Source organism: Rhineura floridana, chromosome 6 (genome assembly GCF_030035675.1).
Source record: "Rhineura floridana isolate rRhiFlo1 chromosome 6, rRhiFlo1.hap2, whole genome shotgun sequence".
Lineage (NCBI taxonomy): Eukaryota > Metazoa > Chordata > Lepidosauria > Squamata > Rhineuridae > Rhineura > Rhineura floridana.
Window position 1 is genome coordinate 66,471,442 of NC_084485.1, and position 26,815 is coordinate 66,498,256.

The 26,815-nt window shown below is 42.9% G+C and overlaps 1 protein-coding gene across 1 annotated transcript; it reads left to right on the forward strand.

Moving 5' to 3' along the window:
* The first annotated feature begins 205 nt into the window (after nt 1-205).
* NUAK2 (NUAK family kinase 2) lies at nt 206-21,430 on the forward strand. The gene is made up of 7 exons (XM_061632169.1): nt 206-534; nt 10,235-10,355; nt 12,100-12,251; nt 14,852-14,917; nt 17,134-17,253; nt 17,841-17,973; nt 18,268-21,430. Exons 1-7 carry the CDS (start codon nt 310-312, stop codon nt 19,398-19,400), a joined length of 1,950 nt encoding a protein of 649 aa, XP_061488153.1. The 5' UTR covers nt 206-309; the 3' UTR covers nt 19,401-21,430.
* The last annotated feature ends 5,385 nt before the right edge of the window (nt 21,431-26,815 follow it).

Consider the following 26,815-nt stretch of genomic DNA (forward strand, 5'->3'; position numbering starts at 1 on the left):
AATCCTACCGAATTCCACACAGTTTTACTCCCACGCAGCTGCTCACAGAAAAGATTGCACTGCATCCTTGGGGTTTCTCTATCCACGCAAGGCTCTTCCCCCCCCTCTGGCCCTTCCCCCCTTCCCAGGCGACACCTTGCGAAATAGAAGAGCAACCACGTGGGCCGCCACAACCAATGACTGCAAAGGGGCGGGTCAGGAGCGGGCAGGTTTGTAGCATTTATTGGCCCGGTGTCGGCCGGCCGGCTCTGGCGCTTCGAAGTCTGCCGATCTCTCTCCCCTTTTGCTTGTCACCTGCACGGGTGGGCGATGGATCGCATCCTGCCCTCCAATGCTGCTGTCGCCGCCGCCTCCTCCTCCTCCTCTCTGCTGAAGGATGGGCTTCTCCAGTCCCCCAAGCCCCAGATGAAGAAGCAGGCGGTGAAGCGGCATTATCACAAGCACAACCTCCGGCATCGCTACGAGTTCCTGGAGACGCTGGGCAAAGGCACCTACGGCAAGGTGAAGAAGGCGCGGGAGCGATCTGGCAAGCTGGTAAGGAGGGGGGGAAACAGGGAAGGGACCCTCTTGATGCCTCGTGGGGGGGGGCTTAAAGGCGAAGGCGTGGATTGTGCCATATGCTGCCCGATGCAGAGAGATGCGCTTCCTACGTCTGTTCCCACGCCACGAAAACTTCCGTCACCTCGGTCAGGTCGGTTAGGTGTTTAAGGTGCCTGGCAGAATTCTGCACCCGTGCATGCTTTTGCTGTTAAGGCTGCAATCCCAACCATGCTTGCAAAGAATTCCTTCTGAATACGCATACATAAGATCGCGCTGTTACTAGGTCGGCCTCTGCAGGAGTTAGTTGGGACTGGGGTTGCCCCTAGTCAGTTTCTCTGCTTGTCTGAATCTGATTCTCGGGGGGGGGGGCACCTCGCCGCCACAGTTTTCTGTAGGCCAGGGGATTCCCCGGGCGGACCCTGTCGACCGTAGCTCTCTCGTGAGTCTTCACCATCGTCGTGATTATTGATCAGTTGTTGTTTTGGTACTTATACAAGCTGGTGCTGGGGAATACCCCGCCAGCGTTAATTTCACTGTAAAGCCTTTGCTGCCTTTGCAGTCAATGCGACGGTTCTCGTCTTCCAGGTTTTTAAACCGTGTTTAACCCGCTAACGGGGATATTCGCGCCTTGCCGGACTTGCTTTTGTATTTCCGAATGGCGAGGTCTGTCTGCCCCGTCAGCGGCTCGATTATTCCTGTGCACCTGATGTCATGAAGGGTGAGAGCTTCTCTTTGCGCGATGAAAGAGTCCCGAACGGTGGAGGGCTTCCTGCCGCATGTGGGAAAGGCAGCAGGGCTATGGATTCTGCAGGGGGGGGGGGGTAGAGGATGCCCGTGGCTGCACAGTGAAAGTCGTTAGGCTTGTACACCCTGCAGAATTTGCTGGATGGCCGGGGCAGATTAGCAATCTTTGCAAAAAGCGCACGCCTGGCCGCCGATAGTAACGGATTGAATAATTAGTGTCATGTGTTAACTGTATTATTCTGCATATTAATTATTTTACATACTAATTCTGCTGCATCTCTAGGGGGAAAGAAATAGTACCAAGTTTTACAAGAGTGTTTTCTTTTAAAGACTGCCGTTCAGATGACCATTGTCACTAGCCCTAGAGCCGGAGCCTATGCAGATTCACCCAGAAGTAAATCCCATATACACCCAGCAAGTAGTGGTGCTTTGGGTTGCAGCCCAAATACATGTAGTGCAGCGGCGGGGGGGGGGGGGTCGGAGGCTGCGGAAGGAAAGAGGCAGACTGGGTCTAAGAATAGCCATCTGTCTGTTCTAAAAGTGCCCCAGTTTTGTGTTGAAGGACTCATGGTTCCAAAGCAGAGATGCAAACAGTGAAGGCGAAGTGAATTAATCCCAATCTGAGTTAATATACTAAATTGGCAGGTTTTGGGGCAGGCCTGTGCAAGTTAATGGTAGCCTTGCCAAACTTCACTTGCCTGTTGTGGATCATTCTGGTTGGTGAGAAAGAGTGATAGGATTAAGGGCAATTGCATCAGACTGAGCCAGGGTGGTAAGATGTTCGCCTCTTCTACCAGGTTGCCTTAAATTGTTTTCCTTTTGGTAACAGGCAAGACATTTATGCTAGTTGTTTTCTTGCAGGCTGAGCAGATTGCCCTTGTAAAATGTTAGAGCAAGTGGTTATAGGGCCCCTTTTGGCAGAAGCTTTCTTCCACCTTAAAAGCAGAGGACAAAGCTAGCCAATCCTGTGCTGCTATACTGTATTTATTTCTTCTCTCTTCTGTGCTGTTATTGATCTGGCATGAATTGCCTGTCACTGCCACTGTTTGCCTTTGTGGCTGGCCTCTCTTGAAGTGCAGAAAGTCAACTCTCGTTGGCTGGTGTTTTAATAGTGGGGATGGGGGAGGGATCTCTAGGGATCCAAAGATCTTGGGTCTCTCCATTTTGACTTTGCTGTGCTGGTGTAAACTAGAATTTCAGGCAGAATATATATTGGCAAGTGTGTAAGCACAATTTAAATTGGCCCTAAAGCTATTAATGAATGTGTTTTGATAGCTTTAACATTAGCATTTAATCAGCTAGCCTGCTAGAAACCTACAGTATGATGGACATGGTCTGTCTATGTGCTCTGTAGGAGATGGCATATATGTGCAAGCCTTGGCAAAGCCCTAAACTTTGGGAATAAATTATATCGTAGTGTGGCACATTAGTAGTGTTGATGTGGGTGGTGGATAAACAGCTCCCAGTCATTCTGACTGAAGTGGCAGTTCTGTTTCCTTGTGAAAGGGGAATTTTCATGTTGACTTTGGTGTTCTAGAAGGAAAGAATAAATATTGCCACAGTTGTAGGCTTGGCCTTTCTCTGCAGAGCACAGAGTTGCTCAAACTTGTAATAAAAAATTCCAGGTAGCCTTTGGCACAACCTGAAAACTTTTTTGTTTTGCATCATGTCCAGCCTAATCTAATTAAGTGTGCATGTTGCATCCCCATCCTTTTTTAAGATTGTAAAACTAGGGCTATTTCATTTTGCCCAGCTACATCGTTTTATCTCCCCTTCCCCCTTTTGGAGAGTTTTGGTTAACATCCAGCCTGATAAAGAGTGTTGATGAACTCAAGCTTGCTTACTTCCTCGGCCCTATTAGATATTACCTTGTTGCTCTTTATGAATTCAAACCTTGTAAAGCTTCACTCAGCTTGTGGTTGCTTGGTCTCAAGATCATGCTTTATCATAGTTCTAGCTGATGCACTATCTTATCTTGGTTTTCTTAACTGACAATTCTAATAAATATTTTTCAAGTCATCAACTTAAATAGAACTTCATAGAATTCACACAGCCTTGTTTTAACAAATTGGTAGCCTGTAGGCAACCAGGATTTCTATGTAGGCCAGCAAGTAGGCTAGTGGAGGTGGGATGGATCTCTCAGTAGACCCCTCCTCTGTCAGTCCACTAGGTTTCTGTACCTTCTGTAGGTAAAAAGAAACATATTCCTCTGCAGCCATCATGGAAATGCACATTACTAGCCTCTTAGCCAGCCAGTAACTTTTGTGTGTTTATTTCCAAGGCTAAATTTACAACATATAATAATTGTGGAGGAACATAAGAAAGGAAGGTCTACATCTAGCTACCTGGATGTAAACACTGTCAAGTATATGTCTGCAGTTGGCATTAGTGTGGAGGACAGTGACTTCTTGGGAAATGTGATTATTGCTGTCCAGATGCTACTCACATCAAATAGTGCAGCTCCTCTCCAAATTTCAATATAAAAACCTGAAATTCTTTCTGTCCCTTCCGTTTCCACATGAAAGAAAACTGACATGTATGTGATAATTGGTGCCTCTGTGCAGAGGATGCATACTCTTCTCTTGGATCAGGCCACTGCATTTCATCCTGTAAGCTCTTGTTGCTCCAAAGGTGTTCTTGTCCACTTAACTGCATCTCAGTGAATCATCTTGCCCAACTACTTTCCCTTACATCTAGATCTTCCTAGACCTCAAATGTATCCAAGCAAGTTTTGCTCTGTGATGATGTTGATCAAAGGAAACAAATCCTGTATTTAGTGAGTCAGCTGTAGGAGTACAAATTTTAAATGAACTGTTCTCGTGCCAGAGGTGCTGTGGCTAAAGAAGCCAATGAACTTTTTGTATATGCACCTTTCTAAAGATGAAAGTGTCTGACCTGCTTTGCAATCAAGTCCATATTTATTTGCAACCAAAGCTGTTTTCTGGCCTTATGAAACTACCAGTTTGTTTGCTTATGCAGAGATTCTGAGTGGCATACTTTTCTGTCAGGATCTTTGTGTGAAACCAGTTGAAATTGATGAGCTGAATTGGTTTCTACACCTGTTTGCCATACTGCACCTTCCTATAAGCTGGAGAACAGCTTTTAGTTCTTGGCTGCCAGCCAAATCAAACAGGAAACCTTCATTTCTGTAGTCTTTTCTAGCAAAAATTATACATGTACTCCTGGGCCTGTGCTGTGCAGATGAAGGGGAGGGGTGGTGTGCCTACATTTTTTGTTTTAATATGCTTTTAAAGATGTTTTGTTTTAATATTTTAGAGTGTTTTTAGTGATTTTGTTTGCCACCCTGGGTTCCTTCTGGGAGGAAGGGTGGGATATAATTTTAATTAAGTTATTATTGTTATTGTTATTGTTATTATTTAGAGTCCCACTTTTTAATCTCTGGTATCTAGAGAATATTGTCTGATGGGGTAGCTCAGCTGTGTTAATCTATTGCAGCAAAAACAAGAGAGCTTGTGGCACCTATAGCACTGAGCTCTCTGACAGTAGGATATAATTCATAACTTGCTAGAAGTAGGGCAGCGAGCAGAATCTGGAACTGGTTTTGGAAGAACCTGGCAGACTTTCATTACCTGTTGGGAGATCTCTTCCTCTCCAAAACCATAATTAAAACCGGATTAGAAATGGGCTTTAAAGCCAAAGTATAACAATCAAGCGGAGCTGACTGGTGTTGTACGTGGTTCGACTACAACCATAACTTGCTATATGCAGTGGCAAAGGCTCATTTCACAGAAAATGTGTCTAATCTAACTGATCTGTCTTTGAAATGATGTGTTGCTGGTAGTCTAATGGGCACTTTCTCTAGGCTCATGTGGCTCATGGGCACTTATTTTAAACTGCATTGTTAACAGAGACCACGGAGGGTCATAGGGATCTAGAGTAATAATCTGGTCTTCACTGCTGTAATTGAATAAGAGTCCTGCTCAGTGTCTGCCCACACTTCCATCAAATGCCAGCCTCAGTTGGTGGTGAAAACCCAGTGAAATGGATACAGTGTTGTTTATTTTTGCACACCTTTAATTGGTACACTTGATCCTCAATCCTGTATGTGAGCTTCTGTATAAACATAAAACATTTTTGTTGTTGGGTTGGCAAGAGGACAGGGGTGCTTGAAGGAAGGATCTGTAGAAGTGTACAGGTAGGATGGGGTGGCTAAAAACCATGAGGGAGAAAATCTGTATCCATTAAATGAACAGAACTGTCATGCTTTTAACAACATCAGGACCTTTCACACAAATGCATTTTTTTTGGTGTATCTCCACCGATCTTCCAGCATGAAAGTTACAGCAAATCAATAACACAGGATGGGATTATTATTGATACTCATACTAATTTGGAGTTAGATTATCCGTGTTCATACTTCAACATGTGATATGGACACTACCTGTTTTCACCTGCCTGTACATGAGTAAACTGGATTTGTGCGACCATTGCCCTTTATTTATTTATTTATATTTGCAATATTTACATATCTGTTTTCATCATGCTGTGGTCCCAAAGCGGTTTCCAATCTAATCAATAAAATGACACTTTTAAAAAATAGAATAGAAAACACAAAACATCACAAGTTAGAATAGCAAGTAACACACAGCAATGTTAAAAATCCAGAGGCAGCTTAACCAGACCCTCCAAAGGCCTGGGAGAACAAGAATATTATGGTAATAGGAATTAACTTTGTGATGGAAGCCCATCAATGATGTCTCCATCTGTGCTCCCAAGGTGAAGGAGTACCCACAGTTAGGGTGCAATTATTGAGAAAGCCCTTTTCCACATTCTCACACAGTGAGCAGTAGTTGCCAGTGTGTCAGTAAGAAAGGCCCCCTCTGCCGACCTGGGGCAAGCTGATACTGGGGAGAGATGCTCTTTTAACTACTTCGGTGGTTGTTCAGGGCTTCATATGTTGACATCAGTGCCTTGAATTGAGAGGGAAGGGATAATTTAAATCAGCAATAATAGATGTAAGTCCCAAATTAGGCATGGTATGATTTCCCCACCAGGGCTGTGGAGTTGTGGAGTCAGAGTCGGGAACAATTTTGGGTGGGGTCGGAGTCGGGAGCAATTTTGGGAGGAGTCAGAGTTGGTAGAAATGTACCGACTCCGACTTCCAAATAAATTTTGATTGACAAGAAGCAATTTTGGGTGGAGTCGGACAGTAGAAAAATAGAGGAGTCGGAGTTGGACAGTAGAAAAATAGAGGAGTCGGAGTTGAAGGTTTGGTGTACCGACTCCACAGCCCTGTTCCCCACTCCACCTATAACAACACTGTGTCCCTTGCCAGATATGCGTGCATCTGTATCAGACTGAAGCTTCGCTTCGCTGATCACCTAAAGTCTAGCGACTGCCAAGACTTCTGCTGGGAGAAAGTGACTGCTAGGATTTTGGCTTCTAGTAGCTATCTGTGTAGTTAGTCCCTGCACAGTTTGAAGATGGCTGAGTAACAAGTGGCTTGGTACCTCATTACTTTTTAAAGTGTCCCAAATGGTTAGGGAGCATAAGCCAGGTGCCATTTAAAGTCTGACTCGGTTCTCTTCCCAAGTGAACCAAGTATGTTCTCCAAGTTGTTGTCCCTTAACTGTCAGGTGGGAAACTTGGTTTCTGAGAAGCCGGAGTACAGTGGCTCTTTGATAGTACCTGCTCTACTTACCACCCCCCTGCCCAAAGCCGTAGGTGGTTCAGGCCAGGCTAGATACCAGGCATTCCAGACACATGCCTCCTGGTCAGCAATAGGAATTCTCTAGTGGGGATTTCGGGGGGGGGTATGGATGGATGGATGGCTGAATACATTTATAAGTTGGCAAGAGGTGTTTTGGCCTGTTTACCAAAAATGGGTTTTGTATTGTCCAATGGCTGTGCATCTTCCAGAAGTTAGAGCAGGTGGTAAGGCACTGAAGCAGAAAGGGTTAAAGATTAACTCCCGGACCCTAGATCCAAAGCCATCTAATGTCCATCTGTATTGCTGTAAGCATTCTTTACACTTCCTGCTTATTTGGTTCCACTATTCAGCCTTATTGACTGGTAGGCTATGTATTCAGAGGATAAGTCTTAATTGGAGGCTGGCGTGGTGCTCCCTACTTGTAGCAGTGATACTAAGGTCACATCCACACTGTACATTTAAAGCTGTACTATATCATTTTAACAAGCATGGCTTTCCCCAAGGAATCCTGGGAACTGCAGTTTGTTAAGGGTGCTGAGAGTTCTTAAGAGACCCCTATTCCTTTCACAGAGCTACAATTCTCAGACTTCCCTGGGAAGGGGAATTGAGTGATACACCACTCTGAGAATTGTAGCACTATGAGGGGAATAGGGGTCTCCTAACAACTCTCAGCACCCTTAATAAACTATAGTTCCCAGGATTCTTTGGGGGAAGCCATGACTGCTAAAATGGTACAATAGTGCTTCAAATGTACAGTGTGAATGTGATCTAAGTGTTGGTCTGCTGTTGACTTATGTGGCAACTCTGGTTTAAGTAAAATCTGTTGCAAGAAACCTGTAGGCGTCATCCCCAGGGCTCCTCTCTCTCCATTTATTTCTTTCATTGATTGACATACACATCTCTGTTGAGCAGAAGAACCTGCTTCCAGCCTCTCCGATCTTTTTTGCAAGAAATGATTCATGATGGATGGTGTACGTCTGGTTGAGTTCACATAATCAGTTTATCTTTTGGGGATGCAACACTTGACTTCAAAAAGCAGCAACAAAATCATAAGGGGGAAGGAAGTGGTGAAATAGGCATCACAAAACAATACAAGGCTGTGGCAATATGCCCAGTGAATCTGCGTACTGGGAGCAGCCAACCAGCATTGATGGGTAATTATTAGGTTAACAACTTCCTTGGCTTACATTCACCACTTCGCTGGTTCTCTGAAAATACTCTTGTTATGATAGTGTTTGTGATCATTGCATTGTGAATAGAGGATAACTATTTTCCTGTCAGCGGCATGGGGAAGCCTACAATCTAGGATTCTTCCTTGGTTTCCACTGGCGCTAACAGAATTGCTTTAGAGTAAACCATTTAGAATGGTAGGTGACTGCCAAAATAATGTTTCCTTTAATAGAAAAGTGAAATGAATCTGCTTTCTTTGATACCAGGCTAATTTTCCAACTAGCAAATAGTCCGTTGCTTAATTCTGTTGCCATTACTTTGGGCCTCCTGGTCCAGATTTCTTTGCTGCTGAGGCCAACAGTGTATACTTTCCTCTTCTCCCAGACATTTTAGCATGTGTTTCAAATTGTTTTTAAATTTTTAAATTGTGTTTTTAATTTTTTTGTGTTTTAAAATTTGTATATTTGTTTTTAATGTTTTTAATTGCTGTAAACCGCCCAGAGAGCTTTGGCTATGGGGTGGTATATAAATGTAATAAATTAATTAATTAATATACAACACTCCATCCTTTGAGATATTTGTATACCTCTGTGCCTCCCTCTATCTGTTATTTGTAGTAGGAAATTATAAGTTGACGGTGGTTGGATGGGAGAGCTCTAACACTTCATTGCCTTTGGGATGCAAGGCTAGGCCTCCCTTTCCTTGTTGTTGCTGGGAGACTTAGTATTATGTGTCTTGCAGGATCCTTTTACAGGATTAATGCTGTTCCGCATTCTTGTCCAATAGAAGAAAGGAGGTTGTGCAGGATTCCGTTGTAAATTCAACCCAAGGAGCACATTGTCTTCACAATCCCTTTGAAAGAGGATTAGCTGCATCTATTCTCTGGTGCTCTCACTTTCCCTCTGTCCTCCCCTTCATTTCCTTGTAGAGGAATTTTCATAATAAAGAAATCTGAGCAAACTTTGGAAGGTTTGTTCCTCCCAGTTCAAATTTCCACCATTTTGGCCAGCTGGCTGTGTGTGTGGGCAGGGGGAGGGGAGAGTTCCAGATTTACTACACAGTTCTTCTTTTTTTCCAAGAAGAGGGAACATTACTTGGATCATTACCTTGATGGCTTTTCTTTCAATGCCATAAAAAAACAAATACATATTTGAGTGAGTGACTTATGGTCAGCCAAATATTTGTGGGGATAACAGAGCTGTTGTTATGTGCACCGAGTGAAGCTATTGACATTAAGTCATGTGCAATGGTCACATTTCATTCACTGGCTCTATCCTGCTGTAGAAACTCTTTACCCAAGCCTGAAACATATGAAGACCCATGTGTAGCTGCTGTCTTAAAAACAGCAAAGCATATGTACATGGAAAATAACATGTTAAACTTTAATGCAGCTTTAATTTGAATAGAGTGTGATTGCCTTAATTTTAGATATTTGGGGTGGGGTGGGGTGGAAGACAACTGCCAAACTAGCCAAAAAGTTTCTAGTTCCAGTGTTCCCTAAGAGCATCTCTTTGGTTTGCAAATCAGATTGAGCTTCCTTGTACTAATGGAAATGGACTGCCTTCAAGTTGATCCCAACTTATAGTGACCCTATGAATACGGTTTTCATGGTAAGAGTGGTATTCAGAGGTGGTTTACCATTGCCTTCTCCTGAGGCTGAGAGGCAGTGACTGGCCCTTGGACACCCAGTGAGCTTCATGGCTGTGTGGGGATTCAAACCCTGGTCTCCCAGGTCGTAGTCCAGCACTGTAACCACTATACCCCACTGGCTCTCTCCATGTACTAAGACAACTCCAAATCAATATGGTGCTTTACAACACAGAATTCTTAGTAGGTGGTGGTGTCACACACATTTAAAGGATTTTTGTTCTAATGCTAGAAAGCAAGAATTTGTAAACCATCATTATGTTGTGGTGATGCCTTGGGTCCAGCAATGGGGATTGTTGCTGCCTCATTTCTTAATTTGAAATTAATTTTAGATCTCATTCCTTTGACACAGTTTGTAGCTGGCCCACTCCCAGTCTTGAACATGCTGGTGTGTTGTATTTCCATGAGCAAGGAAGGAGATGACTCCACTGCTTAACCCTTTTCGAACTCCCTATTTTCCAGGTTGCTATCAAGTCTATCAGGAAAGACAAAATAAAGGATGAGCAGGATCTTGTCCATATCCGGAGAGAGATTGAAATCATGTCGTCTCTCAATCACCCTCATATCATTGCTGTCCATGAAGGTAAGAACTTTTAACATACTGCTTCCGTTCTGTTGTATCGGTGTAATATTAGTGTCAGTCTCCTTTTCATTTCTTTTTCGGATGCTTGTTCAGAAAAGGATCAGTCTAAATTCAAGAAGTCATAGCTCCAACTAGATACATGTGGAGAGTCACATATTATCAATTCTGATGCCGTTAAATATTTATATGCATAGGGCATGTTTTCCCTTTAGTATAGGTATCAAAAGTATGCTGTGGCTTCTTTAAAAAAGAAATTAAATGCTTCAGTAGTTTTTTCTTAGGAAGCTAATTGCAAAGGGTGGAAAAAGCACATACCTTTTCACTAAGCAGCACTGACTGCTGTTTCTTCATTATTTCCCACTCTCATGCGTAAGTAAATGTCATTTTTCACCAAAAATGGACCGTGTTGCAAAATCACACGGATTGAAGCTCTCTGTAGCTTCTGCCTGAAGTGCAAATGGATGACTCATTGACAGCACTTGAATTTAGAGCAGCAAAATTCCCCGCCTGCACTCTTTTGTACTTGCTTCCCTGTTTCTTGTACAAAACAATTTGTAGTAGTTGCACATGCTCTTTTTAAAAAGCAGCAGTAGCTAGCTCCTTTTGCTTCTAGCTTTGAGAGTAAAGGTTCCTGCAAAATTGTTCTTGGAACTCCGTGAAAAGCCTTGTAAGGTGTGGTACAACAGGCTGACTCCAGGCATTTACACTTCATTGTTGGCATTCGGCAGATACGTGCTGTATTGTAAATACAAACATAGGTGAGAGTCCTTAAGGCACTATGCTGCTAAATATAAAAGAAGGGTTGGGTGTTTGTATAGTCTGCATCATTTGGCTTATAGTTCTCCTTGTAACTTAAAGACAACTTGGATAACTTATTAAATTGTGGCAAAAAAGCCTGACCCTGGTAGTAAGCTGCCATACACACCAATACATTTAAAGCACATTCCCTTCCCCCTCCCCAAAAATCCTGGGAAGTGTAGTTTGTGAGGGGTGTTGGGAACTGTAGTTCTGTGAGAGGGTGTATGCATCTTAAGCTGCTATTGTACTCAAAGGTGAACTAGGACCCCTCTTGAAAAACTGTCTCTGAGGTTCTTGGACCTGCAGTCTTCACTGTGCTTGTATCTTCTCTGAAAGAGAAAAACCCTGCTTCTGTTCTGACTAGCGGCAGTGGTGGTTCCCAGCTGGAAAAATACATTAGACTTTAATCTATCTATGCTGCACTAGTTTGTTAAGCAGGCAAGTGTTAAGGCATCTTAGAATTTATCTGAATGGATAGTTAAAAACAGCACTGCATTTGCCTTGCATGAAGAAGGCATAGGAGGCATCCAGCTGAGAAGCTGCCAGAGCTCGGAAAAGTTACTTTTTTGAACTACAACTCCCATCAGCCGCAGCCAGCATGGCCACTGGATTGGGCTGATGGGAGTTGTAGTTCAAAAAAGTAACTTTTCCAAGCTCTGGAAGCTGCTATAGTGAACCAAAGGACTGCAAGTCAGGATAGGACAGCAATGGAAAATCTGTGGTCTAGAAAATCTTGTTGGACTAGAACTCCCGTCATCCCTGGTAGTTGACCATGCTGTCTGGAGCTGATGATGGTTGGACTTCAACAACATTGGGAGGGTCACAGGTTGCCCATTTTGGGGACAGGAACTAAAGCCTCAGGCTTTCTATCAGGATTGTTTAGCATGGGGACATCTTTAATCATTTGTGATGCATCTTAACTCTCTCCCTCTTCTTGTTCATATAGTATTTGAAAACAGCAGCAAGATCGTCATTGTGATGGAATACGCCAGCAAGGGAGACCTCTATGACTACATCAATGAGCGCCAGAGATTGACTGAGCAGGAAGCTCGACATTTCTTCAGGCAGGTGGTGTCTGCAATCTACTACTGTCACAAGGTTAGTGGAATCTGATGGCTTAATGTCTTGGGGTACCTTCTCATGTCCATGCTGTTTTAGACACTTTTACGGTTGTGAAGTGTAAGTGACTTGAGACCTTGTACAAATATCACAGTAGCGGCCTGCTGGTGTTCATGGATCTCACCAGTGATCTGATTCAGCAAGTTCTACTTTCCATGTTACAGCAAAAGCAAGGGTCATTTTCTTACTTCCTGCTTTCCCTACATCTGTGTAAATGTCTGGAACAAGCTGTTGGATCTACATTGGTCTTCACAGACCATAACATAGCGTATCGGGGTCACCATGCAGCAGCATCTTTTAAGCATGGATAATAGTTTTCTATAGAACTGTTAATAGATGTAGAGGTGAGTAATTCCTGGCTGCCAAGAGAATTATGGTAATATAAACATTGGAGATATAAACATTGGAGGGCTAACTTCTTCCCTGAAAGAAAGTAAGAAGTGATGGGGACGTTTATTAGATACACGTCCTCCTTTCAGTGTCTGCACATAGTGGGCCTGTTTGGACAATACTTTAAAAGGCCTGCTCACTCCAAGGCACAGAGCTGGTGCGCTGTCTCCTCTGGGCTAGTGTGTCTGAATTACATTCTACACATACAGGCCAAAATTGCCAGATCAGTTTCTCTGTGTATCGGTTTTTATGCACGTGGACTGTCATTTGGATATGCTGTCTCCATGGCTTACTAGGTATCATCCAAACCAGCCCAGTGTGTTCTGTACTGAGGTGGTAGGGGTGTTCCTGTGATGGCCAACTTTTCCCTTGGAGACAAGCAAAGCTGCATATTTCCTAAGGGTGTTTTGTGTACTACTAAGACACTGTGCTTTCCTAACGAGGTTAGTCATGGTAGTATTTGTCAGCTTCAACCTTACACTCTGAGAAACGCCCATCGCTGTCACTCTGGATTGAAAACAGAAAATGTGAAGCATCTTGGCTTGCATTTTACTTGAAGTGAGAGGATCACTATGAAGAGACACCCCTACCTGTATTGATCTCTAAGAGGAATGCAAACAAACCTCTTTCTACCTGCTATGTCATCATTTTCTTTCTTTCTTTCTTTTTTAAATCTGACAGTTAAAGAAACAGATAAGATTATCCACAAGATAACCTTGCATCACTGAATGTTCAAAGAAATGGAGGCCTCTGGCTCTCAAAATGCTGGATTTGGTCATTTTTATTATTGGCACTTGCAATGTGCATACTAAGAATTAAAAAAATCACTTGCTAAATAGGAAAGTACTTCCTTTCATTCATTCTGCCTCTAAAATGTATTCCTGTTGGCTGCCAAAGGTTTGGGGCAGACAAGAGAGAGCTAAATGTGATGGACTGAGCTTGGTTAAACCACTTAAATACATACCTAGAGGCCAGGAATTCTAGACATTTGTTGCCTATTATTTTGCATGCTTTGTTCTTGTTGCTGAATGTGAGGAAGAGGGTAGAGAGACAGTGGGAAGGAATGCTGGGATTCTATGAATGTTAAGGGCCAGAGAACAAAAATGGGTGTGCACAGAGCATAGAAAGGTATGATGTTGCATATTTGCTGCATCTAGCTCCCTTGTCAAGGCATTCCCCAAAATCTACCCATGTCTATTCAGATTTTTCTTTGGAACAAAGTAGACTAGGAGCCTACTTTTTTCCTTCTTGACTTAGGACAGTGGTTCTTAACCTTTTCCACTGCCAACACCCCTTGGATTTCCAAAATATGCTCTCGCACCCCCTGAAAAAATACCATTCATTTTTAATTTTAATTTTATTTTATTGGTTGTATAATTAATTTTCTGCTTCCATTTAAATGAGTTTTTAAAATCTCTTGATTTTAATTTTAACAGCAATTGGATGCGGTTGGGTGCATCACATGATTTTGGACCCACAGCAGATAGTGGTGCCAAACATTGGTCAGATAGCAGGCAACATGTGGAAGCCCATGCGCATGAGACATCTTGAATGCAAGGGAGAAAATTCTATGCTTGTATTTGAGGAATGAAACAAATAAACCTGGAGTTCTTTCACCTGCCATTTTGTTCTGGTGGTGGAAAAACGAGAATAGCAGTAGGAAGTACATGATTGAAGAGGTCCTTTGTAGGCATTTAGAATTTCCATTGTTGTTCAGTGTAACTGGAGCTTTCTCTTATTGTGGTCCTACTGGTCTGCATGGGCTAGCAAATGATTGGCATGAGGTTCACTCCTCTCTCAAAACATGGCTTGTATGTTTGTATGGAAACACATGTTCATATGGAACCTTTCTAGTTGTGCAGATCAGGACTAGGGCAGTAGAATAAAATTGAGAGTTCTAATCTTGAGCCTGGTGTACTGTTGGGCTGAAAGTTTGCAGGAACTCCTGCTTGGAACTTTCCCCTATGTATGCTTAATAGGTGTGTAGATCACATCTCTTTCACTTTAGTTTCCCATCTGGCTGTTTTGGGCATTTTGCCTCAGAGAAAAAGCAAACAGTCTGTTAAACGTGCTGCTAGCATCTCTATAGATGGGCAGAATTAGTAGCCTTCCAGTGTGTTTTGGCTTTCCCTTTCCACCAGAAAAAAATAAACTTAACTTCTGCTTTTTTTGTCTGTGTCTCCCAATAGAATGGAATCGTTCACAGAGATCTGAAGCTAGAAAACATCCTTCTGGATGCGAACGGCAACATCAAGGTGAGGGGGGCTTTCTAAGGCATAGGGAGTTGGTGTGTGTGTGGTGCAGAGCTTGGAAAAGTTACTTTTTTGAACTACAACTCCCATCAGTCCGAGCCAGCATGGCCACTGGATTGGGCTGATGGGAGTTATAGTTCAAAAAAGTACATTTTCCAAGCCCTGTAATCAAATGAACATTGTAGCCAGTGAAGATACTTTACACGGACATTGTGGAGTCACCACAGGCCAATTTTAAGCCTCTAACGCAGGGGTTTGGGAACCTGGAGTTTTAACATCTGAATGGCCACAACTCCCATCATCCTTGACCATTGAGCAGGTGGCTGGGTGCGCTGGGATTTGGAGTCCAAAGACATGCAGAGGACAGCAGGTTGGGGAAGGCTGCTTCAGGCCGTGTCATCTGTGGGATACTGGTGGTTGTGATTTTTGAACTGGCACCTGCTTCTGTCAGATTCCAAGATTACACAGGGAAACATTAGACTTGCTGTTTTTTTTAACTCTAGAAAACAAGAAAATGCCATCATCCAAATCCTTGATAGGATCTTTTATTTGTCGGTAGCCTGGATCCTTTAAAAAGGGAGGGGGAGGAACTATAAATAGCCAGTGATTACCAGAAATTCTGGCATATCTTCCCTGATAAACATGTAGATGTTGAGAGTAATCCAAGCAGTGACTCATAGCAAAGTAGGGATGCGAGAGGAAAGATTTTGTGGCTTGTAAGAAAAGAGGAAATGCCTGTTTCCAAGATGATTAGACCAAATATTTCAATTGTCTGAGGTTTAAGAAGAATTCAGCAGGGTTAATTCTAATCCCGTGCAGAAGGGTTGCTATATCCAGAGCAGTCCCACGGAGCAATAATAAAGTGTAATTCTCAGGGATCTTTTTAGGAACAGATGACTGAGTAGAAAACGGCTCTGATAATGAAAAGACGCAACTTTGACTAAATGCTATACTATTTACCCATGCCAGGAGAAGGATAAATCTTATACCGGGGTAGCCAATGCATTGCCCTCCAGAGGTCCTTGGACTCCAACTCCCATCAGCTGCAGCCACCACAGCCAGTGGTTAGGAATGACGGAAGTTGTAGTCCACCAACATATGGAGGGCACCACTTTGGTTACCCTTGCCTTTATAAAGAGAAAAGAAATTGATTGGAACAGCTTTAAAAGTGCAGTGGTCTTATAATGCATACATAGCAGACCAATGATATGGAGTGGCAACTATTTCCATTATGCACATTGGTAACCTTCTGCTGCACAAACCGTGCTGTAGGGGAGCTATGGGGTCTGGGTTCATAGAGGTGATGGTAGGATGCCTGAAAACAAGAATGCCTAGAGGCCCAAATTTATGGTGCCGGCCCACCAATCCCCACTTTTCCTAATATGGCAGGAGGAATTGGTAGGAAAACATATAGAACAATAGTCCACGGCTCAATCCAGGGGAAGGGAAACAAGAATTTTTCACAGGAAAGGTATGAAAGATGGTCATGGGGTCTCAGTGCCTTGTGGCTCTAATCCAGGTACCCTTTTACCCAGAGAGTCTTTCCTCCTTAAAAAAGAACTAGTCAACTCAACATAATAGAGATTTTTGTGCAGTTAATAATGAACAAAGGCCTGCCATAGTCTTCTTGTTAACGGAACAATAGGCCGTTCTGCAACTGCAAACCTGGAAACATATTCTGTACCTTCTGCCTGATCTGATTGGCTGTGGGTTGGAAAAACAAAGGTATTAAAACAGTGATACCAGCAAATACTCGTAGCTGTGACACCAGCAGAGTGATGGAACACAAGCCCAGCTAATCAGTTCCTAAAGTCCTGGTACATGCGTGACAAAGCAGTTCAACTTTCACTCTAGGAACTGAATCTGAAATTTAGGGTTTCCACTTTTTTCCTGGGTAGTGAACAGGTGCATGCCAGACAGGAATTCAACAGGTACAGCAGACTCACCGATGCATGCCTGTTCTGTGCTGTACTTGCTAAAGTCACAGAGCCAGTCAGAGTAAAAAGATGGCAACCCTAAAGGCTTTGATACTAGCCTCCTATAACTAGTAGCACCCATCTAGTGCTTTTTGGATGGAAGATCCATAGTATCCCTCAAGCTCTAGGTTCAGATTTCAAATCCTGTTAAGGTCAGCCATTTTTTAAACAGATGCAATACAGGCATATGGTCATTGTCTTCTACCAGTAACAGTGCTAACTGTGGCGTTATTTCCCCCCTAGATTGCAGACTTTGGCCTCTCTAATGTCTTCCAGCAAGACAGGTTTCTCCAGACCTTCTGTGGCAGCCCCCTCTATGCATCTCCTGAGATAGTCAATGGAAGGCCTTACAAAGGACCTGAGGTAAGAGGCTGCTTGTAAAACAAACTCGTAACCCAACAGTTCTCACAGGCTTTTGATGGGCCCTTCATGAGGTGCTAGTTATGTATACTCTCTGGCCTGGGTTTCTCTTCTTCTGCCTTCCCTCCAGGTACATAGGTCCTATGTAGACCTAGGGAAGGTGGAGTTGCCCCAACAGTTCTCACGGCCGTTGATGGTTAGGTCTCTGCTCCCAGGCATGGACTTCCTTGCTTATTGTTGGCAAATACCATTGGTAGCCAGGGAGAATTGGCTACATGGTACATAATTCAAAGAATGTGTCTTGAGAGGCCTTTGCCTAACAGTTAAAGCAGCCAACCCCAACCTGGTGCCCTCCATGTGTTTTGGGCTACATCTCCAAGAGGCCCTAGCCAGCATGATCGGGAATGATGGCAGCTGTAGTCCAATAGCATTTGGAAGGCTGAATTAAAGCAATAGTGATGAGCAAGACTAGCCTTGTTCCTTTTTGCCTTCTGATGCAGGTGCCCAATGCCAGCTTAAAGGCCTAGGAATGGAAACAGCATTCCTTTAGCCAAGTTGCCTCTCCTAATAGATCACTTCTGTATCTCCAGGTTGACAGCTGGTCTCTTGGCGTGCTCCTCTATATTTTGATTCATGGTGCAATGCCTTTTGATAGTCAAGATTACAAGACTCTGGTGAAGCAGATCACAAGTGGGGAATACAGAGAGCCCACCAAGCTATCAGGTAAGTGGAAGTGACAGTAGAAGTTCTACATAATATGCCCTTGTGTGCTTTGAATACAAACATCATGAAGCACTTAGCTGGACCTGCAGCCTTTAAGAGCATGCATCTGCCCTAATCATATGAAAGATGTAGTCAGGGATTTTGAACATCCATTAAACAGACCAAGCCATTGGCTGATATGGGGGTGGAGAGGTCCTAGTCTTTCCATGACTATGAAACAAGAACAGAAATAAACAAAAATAAATGGATTATGGTCCTTACCTGTGCATCTGAATTGGTTTCTTTGTCCTTCAGAGGCCTGTGGCCTGATCAGGTGGATGCTGATGGTGAACCCAGAGCGCCGAGCCACAATTGAAGACATTGCCAGCCACTGGTGGGTGAACTGGGGCTACAAGGGGCTGATTGGGGAGCAGGAGTCCTTGCATGAGAACGAATCTCCGCTGGCCACAGTGGCAGAGTGGCTGCGCCGCTCCTCGAGGCCCCTCTTTGAAAATGGCTCCAAGGTACGGTGCTTCTTCAAGCAACACATCCCTGGTGTCATGCTGGAGAGGCAGCGCTCGCTGAAGAAGTCAAAGAAGGAGAATGATGTATCTCATGCTCTGCAAGAGACAGGTCCTGTTCCAGAGAACCTTTCCAAATCTATCCTAAAGAGACCCAAAGGCATCTTGAAGAAGAGAAATTCCTGTGAGAAGGCCCAGGCTCCCCCTCTTCCTCCAGTGATGGCAGCTCCAGTTGACATGAGGAAGGAGGGCAGTACTGGAACTACGGTTGAGATGCCTTGTGTCTTGTCATCCAAGGCTTTGATGTGGAAGGAAGATGTTGCTGCCACTTCTCCCGTGCCCAAGAAGGGAATCCTGAAGAAGCCCCCAAAGAGAGAGTCTGGCTACTATTCCTCCCCAGAGCGTAGTGAATCGGTGGATCTCTTGGACTCAAACTTGGACCTCGATACCAATGTCTTTGCTGGCAATCCCTCCTCTGCTCAGAGCTCCAGTGATGACCATCACACCAGCAGGAAAGGCATCTTGAAGCACAATGGCAAGTATTCTTCCAGCAGCACTGAGTCTGACAGTGTGCCCGCCAAGGTATTCTCCACTTTTGCAGAGGTCACCTTGCCCAAGGTGTCCCTGACCTCCCGTATTCGCCCTTCCAGTGCTGTGAGTGAGGACAGTATCCTTTCCACAGAGTCCTTTGACCAGCTTGACTTGCCTGATCGAATGCTGGGGAGTGGAGGGGTACCAATGCGTGGCTCTGTCTCTGCGGATGACCTTCTGCAGCTGGAGGAGGAGACAGGGGGTCGCCGACTCCGCCGCTGGACAGTAACTCGTTGCCAAAACCCTCTTGCAGATAGCTGCTTCTCTCTGGTGGACTGTGACAATGTCACCGAGGTCTACATGCGGGCTATAGCTATCAGCATGAAACTGAGCTGAGGAGCCCATTGTCAAAAGGCCACTGAAAGACTTGCGCTAATCATTGCACACATCTGCGGTGATGTCTTGCAGCTCTGACTCTGCTTGGAAGGAACAGAATTGTCCAAACAATCTGTACTTCCTTTTGGGGTGGACTAGAGAACGTTCAACAGCCTTTGTCTTCTCCCTGACAGGGTTGGAAGTGCAACTGGCTAGACGTATTTATTTGTTGCATACTGTTTGACTGTTCTTAGAATGTAAAGAGGAGAACATTCATGTTTTACCAGTGGCTTGTAAAATGGTACAATAGGGTACAGGAGTGTGTTTGGAGAGAGAAAAATATATGTTGGTAGAAAGTTGGTGGACGTAGAAAAGAAGTAAGGGCAGTGCAGTGGGGCTGGAGACATTGGGGAGAAATGGGAGACAATTGCAGGGCAGTAGGTTAAGAGTGGCATAAAGACCTGCTTTCTCACAGTGAGTTGAATACCTAAACAGTGGGATCCTGTAGCATTCCCCTGAACACCTTCATCTCTCCAAACAGACCCTGATGATCATCTCTAATCCGAGTGATTGGGATGGTTATTTTATTTGCACTGTGCTTCTTTAATTGCACAAAGATGATAAGAAGTAGAAATGCCTTCTGAAGTGGAACGATGTTGTGGCAAGATACTAGGAAAGGAATAGCTCTTGAGCTGAAAAATGAGGTTTCTGGCTTATTGAAAAGTATCTGCACTACAAACTTAGAAAGCAGCCTCACTATATCCTGGTATTCTCAGCCCTAAAAGGGAGGAGGGGGCAGGGGCTTGCTGACATGATTCTGAGTATCTTCCATAAAATCAAAGCTCTAGACTTTACATAAGCCATGGCAGTTGAACTAAAAAGATATACATCAGTTGTGTAAGTCAGATGTTACCTGTTGAGAACTTAATATAATAACAGCACATAGGATCTCAAACAAATTCCCCATAATTCTCTATGTTTTGGCTTATTTATTTTTAGCATACTAGAATATTTTGCTTTTGAATGGTAGATTCAGCTGTTTCTTTAATAAGTCAAGATGGTTAAAGATTACTCCTCAGTACATCTTCCATCTCTGCATTCCCCAAAAGATATATTGCAGTTTGAAAAACTCAGTTCAGCTACGCCAGTGACATTTTGCAGAGGGAAACCTATTCTGTGGCCGCTGAGTTAACAGTGGTCATTTGTAATGCCTGAGACTTGTCTGCCCTTACTTTTGGAAAGGGTCTTGACCAACATTCAAATCAAACAGGGACTGGGCAGTGAGGTTGGGGGGGGCACATTACTTCTGAATGCCAAATGGAAGCCTTTACTGGAATGAGAGCAGAGAGTGAGATGGGTTTAAAATAGTAACCACAGCAGGCTTTAAAGAAGTGGGCATGTCGTCTATGATAAATGTACGTGCCTTAAAAAAGAAAGTATAAACAATAGCTTGGATCCTAAGGTAAGTTAACTAAGCAAGTTCATGGAAGAAAAGCTTTCTTGCCATCCTGCTCTCCCCCTATTCTCTCTAGAGGTCTGGGGTCCCTCCCGAATAATATAGGGTCAGGCTGGGGATCAGAGGAGGAGATATGAAGCTTTCCTTTGAACTTCCTTAAGTTACCTTATCTTAGAATCCCAGCCTACATATTTGCCTGGATATTTGTTACCTGGTGGGGTTTTGTTATTTTAAAATACTGCCTTTCTGAACAATATGAGCTACTTGATGAACTTTTTTTAATGGTTAAAGATGGTAGACTGTGTGTGTGTGTTTGTTTTTTTAAAAAAGCAATGACTAATCAGCAGGAAAATGATCTGCAAAACATTTCCATCTTGTAACACTTTTGGATTTGAAATAACTGCTGCACTACCTTGCCATGTCTTGTGTGGTTGGCCTTCTAGTTCTTTTTCTTTTTAACTTTTTTGCCACCCAGAGAAGTCAATTTAAACTGAAAAGCAAAATGAGACTTGAACGGTCTTGCCTGTGCAGCTCTCCTTTTCGCAAACTGATAAAGCGATGGTTATGCAAAAAGAATAAAGCAAAAGGAACCAACTGTTGAATGTGTCTGTTGTTGCTGCTGCTTCACTGGCTAGACACTACCTATCATTATTAAAAGGCTACTTTCCTCCTCCCACAACTAAACTCTTGTATACTAGCCTTTTCACACTCCTTGAAAACAGACGTTGGCCTATAAAGTATTAGACTGATCTCTCCACCTTGCAGAGCTAGTGCAATCTAAATACTCTATAGCCAAGATTACCCTCTTGTAGCAATCAATCAGGAAATCCTGCGACCATATGAGCAATCATCAGGTTTAGAATTATATTATTTATATTTATTGCCTGCCCTTCACCAATAGATCCCAGGGTTAGGGTTACAAAATCTAAAATACAATTTTAAAAAGAATTAAAACCCATTTCAATCGCAAGAATGGTGAATTCTGAAAATGTACATATTAGGAGCCAAAGGCCAGGGTAAAGAGATATGTATAGTGAAGGATGGCTAATGGATCTTAAAAAGAAATTCCCACTTTTCTCATGTGCTGTGAAAGTGTGTGTTTGTACACCTGATTAGAAGTACAACTGATTAAATAGTATATTACTCATTACACTTTTATCCCCTTTTCCTTTGTGGGTCATGTTGGCCTTAAAATAATCCTGTTGAGGTACAGTAGAATATTACTGCTGATTAGGGATTAGAACACAGAATTCTGATAATCCAGACAAGCACTCTCCACTGCACCTCCCTGTCTCTCAGTATTGAAAAGTAACTGATACATGTTACGTGACTGTATATCCATTTAAGATCTTCCCTTCTGACTTGAGCCAGAAACCCTGTCTGCTGTTGGTGTAGGAAGCTGACATTACACCAGGTCAGACTTTTTTAATCTATCTAGCCCAGTATTGTCACTCAGATACTGGAGAGCCACTACCAGAAAAGGAAGAGGTCTGCTCCATCACCTGCTACCTGATCCTTGGGTGTGGGGAACCTTTGGCCCTCCAGATGTTGCTGAACTATAACTCCCATCAGCCCCAGCAAACAGGGCCAGTGGTCAGGGATGATGGGAGTTGTGGTTCAGCAACATCTGGAAAGCTAAATGTTCCCCACACCTGTTTTAACTGGAGATGTAAGGGATTGAACCTCGGACCGTCTGCATGCACTGTTTTCTGCCATGGAGCTATGTATAGTTCCTCGAGTGGAGAAGTGGAGTAAAGGTTATTGCACCTCCTTTCAAAAAAAAAAAATTAAGTCAGAATTGGCAAATGTGATCAGAGTTTCATGTTGCAGAGTTAAAGCAAGGATTTGAGACTGACAGCAATGTCAATATTAGTCTTGGCTGTAAACGAGCCTGGTAATTTTAATGCTTGGAGACCCAAAGTGTAGGTGACCGTCAACTCATTTAGTGCCTTCTAGGCAGCAAGGAAACAAGGTTAATGAGGAAATTATAGGTATTGCCTTCTGTTGGAAGTACTATAGCTTAACTCTGTTGAGCAGCTCATGATATAGGGAGACAGACTGTGACCTGGTCATTGCCTGAAGGCAGACTAGTGCTATGGAGAATCTTGCTCTGGAAAAAGAATGGTAAGGGTGGAGCAGGAGAACAGTGCCCAGGGAACTATTATAGAAGAGTCCTGGAGGCAAGCTAAGGTTAACCTATTGTCAGGCAGAGTGTTTTTAAGCATTGTGATGTTCTATACCACTCTCCCTTAACTAGTCCCCAGTTTGGGTTTCTGAGGTTGCCAATGGGTGAGCCTTGCTTCAAGATCAGTTGTCCCAGTGTGTCAGTGGGAAATGGAGGTAGCGCAGCCACATGCACCATGATTTGAGGAGCCCCAGAGAAGTATATATTGCCAACAAATAAAGATGGGGATGCCCACATACGGTTCAATTGTTAATATGATTTGGGATGGGAGAGAAGTAGGACTTCAGTCTGCTTCCTTCCAGAATTGTGATTTATTTCCAGTCTTTGAGTTGGGAGAGGGTGCAAGCGCAGAAGAGAATTTTGCCTCTATTAAGTCTGGGTCTATATAGCATCTAAAATGTGGGCTGTTGCTGAAGTTCCTTAAGAACAAAATCCTAGGAACACAGGAAGCTGCCTTACACTGCATCAGACCGCCATGGCTGGCAGCAGCTCTCTGGGGTTTTAGACGGGCATTTACAGCCCTTCATGAAGATAGTGGAGCTTGAACCTAGGACCTTTTCTGTACAAAGCAGATGCTCTATCACTAAGCAAAGCTCTTCCCCAAACTGTTTAGATAGCAGTGTGTTTAGCTACTTCTATGGCCTCAAATTAGGCAATGTTTCTGGATCTAAATGTCCAAGCAGTCACAGGAGAGACCAAAAGTGGACAATGGCCTCCTTTACAAAATAGTTAAAATCGGGACTTAAGAGTCATTATTCACTTGTGAGGTTAGGTTTCTGGTTACTATTCAAGGATAACAAATACAAACAATGAAAAAAGAGTTCCCCCAAAAGCATCTCACCAAAATGACCACTGTGGAATAGCACTTTCCACTGCCTTGATGATTGACATATATGAGAAAAAAGGACCAATGTGTCCAAAAATCCATCATGGTGTATTTCTTCTCTGGCTAGTTCATAATGGTGAGTTAGTTTTTCATCCAGTGCCAACTGCCAGATTCTACTACAGTGCCACTTTTTTAGAGGAGATGATTAACCCCTTCCAATTAGTTGCAATTTCCAACCATGCTATGGTTAACCTCTTAAGGTCACATCCACACCATCATTTAAAGCACATGGCTTCCTCCAAAGAATCATGGGAAATGTAGTTTACCCTTTAGAGAGCTATAATTCTGAGCACCCTTAAAAAATTACAGGCCAGGATTCTTTGGGGAAAGCCATGTACTTAAAACGATGGTGTGGATGTGACCTAAATCTTTGTACAACAATTTTGACCTTACACCCTTATAAAAGGAGAGCAGCATGAGGCATATCAAATTTGTCATTTATAGCAGGATTCAATACCTGGGAATCACAATTATCAAAAGCATTTCTAACCTGCTGTTCTTCACAAAAAGCCCAGGGTAGTGTACATACACAAAACTTAACAGCCACCATTTCAGCAATGCAGCAATACAAATAAATACATCTAGGGCAGAAAATATACAAACCAGCATAGCATATGACTCATGAAAACTCATAAATACTTACCAAATGCTAGTTAATTATTTTTTACTTTCTACCCATGGTAAAGCATAATTTCCTAAGACAAATTTAGGCAAGAACTAAAGATTGTTGTTTGGGAACCTACTTTATTTCACTGTATTTTTCCCTCTAGGGTTAGCACTGCACGTAACAAACTATTTTGTTAAAAATATATAAATTGGATCCATTTCCTGCATTCAAACTGATCAACTAAAAATGTAAAGGAATGGCATTGTAGCCTGCAAAATTCTAGTTTGGGAATGGTCTGCAAAACTTGGATATTAACATGATAGAAAACTTGAAATTTATGTTAAACCCAAACCTCAAAACTTAAAACTGATTATATATTTTGTAAAAATTTCATAGACAATTGCTTTTGTAATGTTGTTAGATGTAATGTTAGATATAAGTTTTTTAAAAAACATAAATTTCCATTCTAATGTTTGTTTCTAATTTCTAAAAAGTTAGACAAGCACAGTACTGGGAAATGGACAGGCCAAAAATGCCTGTTCTTGAGGAAACCCTTCTTTGGAAGTTGCACTTGAAAGCTTCTACAAGTAGGTTAATGGAGCATAATTTTTAGAATGCTCATTATGCATACACACGCCTCCAGCAGTAATTACATTTCATGTAAACCAGGAATGGTGAACCTCCAGATGATGTTGGATTCTGACTCCCATCAGCTCCAGCTAGCATGACCAATGGTCAGGGATGATGGGACTTGTTTGTTGTTATGTGCCTTCAAGTCGACCATGACTTATGGCGATCCTATGAATCAGCGACCTCCAAGAGCATCTGTCATGAACCACCCTGTTCAGATCTTGTAAGTTCAGGTCTGTGGCTTCCTTTATGGAATCAATCCCATCTCTTGTTTGGCCTTCCTCTTTTTCTACTCCCTTCTGTTTTTCCCAGCATTATGGTCTTTTCTAATGAATCATGTCTTCTCATGATGTGTGCAAAGTATGATAACCTCAGTTTCATCATTTTAGCTTCTAGTGATAGTTCTGGTTTAATTTGTTGTAACACCCAATTATTTGTCTTTTTGCAGTCCATGGTATCCACAAAGCTCTCCTCCAACACCACATTTCAAATGAGTTGATTTGTTTCTTATCCACTTTTTTCACTGTCCAACTTTCACATCCATACATAGAGATCAGAAATACCATGGTCTGAATGATCCTGACTTTAGTGTTAAGTGATACATCTTTGCATTTGAGGACCTTTTCTAGTTCTCTCTATAGCTGCCCTCCCCAGTCCTAGCCTTCTTCTGATTTCTTGACTATGGTCTCCATTTTGGTTAATGACTGTGCCAAGGTATTGATAATCCTTGACAAGTTCAATGTCCTCATTGTCAGCTTTAAAGTTACATAAATCTTCTGTTGTCATCACTTTAGTGTTTTTGACGTTCAGCTGTAGTCCTGCTTTTGTCCTCTTTAACTTTCATCAGCATTCTTTTCAAATCAATACTGGTATCTGCTAGTAGTATGGTATCGTCTGCGTATCTTAAATTATTGATATTTCTCCCTCCACTTTTCACACCTCCTTCATCTTGGTCCAATCCCGCTTTCCATATCATATGTTCTGCATATAGATTAAACAGATAGGATGATAAAATACACCCCTGTCTCACACCCTTTCTGATGGGGAACCAATCAGTTTCTCCATATTCTGTCCTTACACTAGCTTCTTCTCCAGAGTATAGGTCGTGCATCAGGACAATCAGATGCTGTGGCACCCCCATTTCTTTTAAAGCATTCCATAGTTTTTCATGATCTACAGTCAAATGCTTTGCTGTAATCTATAAAACACAGGGTGATTTTCTTCTGAAATTCCTTGGTTCGTTCCATTATCCAACATAGGTTTGCGATATGATCTCTGGTGCCTCTTCCCTTTCTAAATCCAGCTTGGACGTCTGGCATTTCTCGTTCCATATATGGTAAGAGCCTTTGTTGTAGAATCTTGAGCATTACTTTACTTGCATGGGATATTAAGGCAATAGATTGATAATTACTGCATTCCCTGGGATCCCCTTTCTTTGGAATTGGGATGTATATGGAACACTTCCAGTCTGTGGGCCATTGTTTTGTTTTCTATATTTCTTGACAGATTTTTGTCAAAATTTGGACAGATTCAGTCTCAGTAGCTTGTAGCAACTCTATTGGTATGCCATTAATTGTAGGCCGCAGGTTCCCTATCCTGGAATTAAACCTTTGGGGTGGCTTGATTTATCCCTTGTCTCCATGTTCTTTGCATTTACACTGGTTTCTCTCTT

Coding starts and splice junctions, on each gene's coding strand:
- NUAK2 (XM_061632169.1), top strand. CDS start 310: ATGGATCGCATCCTGCCCTCCAATGCTGCTGTCGCCGCCGCCTCCTCC. Junction 535..10,234: donor GGGAGCGATCTGGCAAGCTG/GTAAGGAGGGGG, acceptor CCTATTTTCCAG/GTTGCTATCAAGTCTATCAG. Junction 10,356..12,099: donor TATCATTGCTGTCCATGAAG/GTAAGAACTTTT, acceptor TTGTTCATATAG/TATTTGAAAACAGCAGCAAG.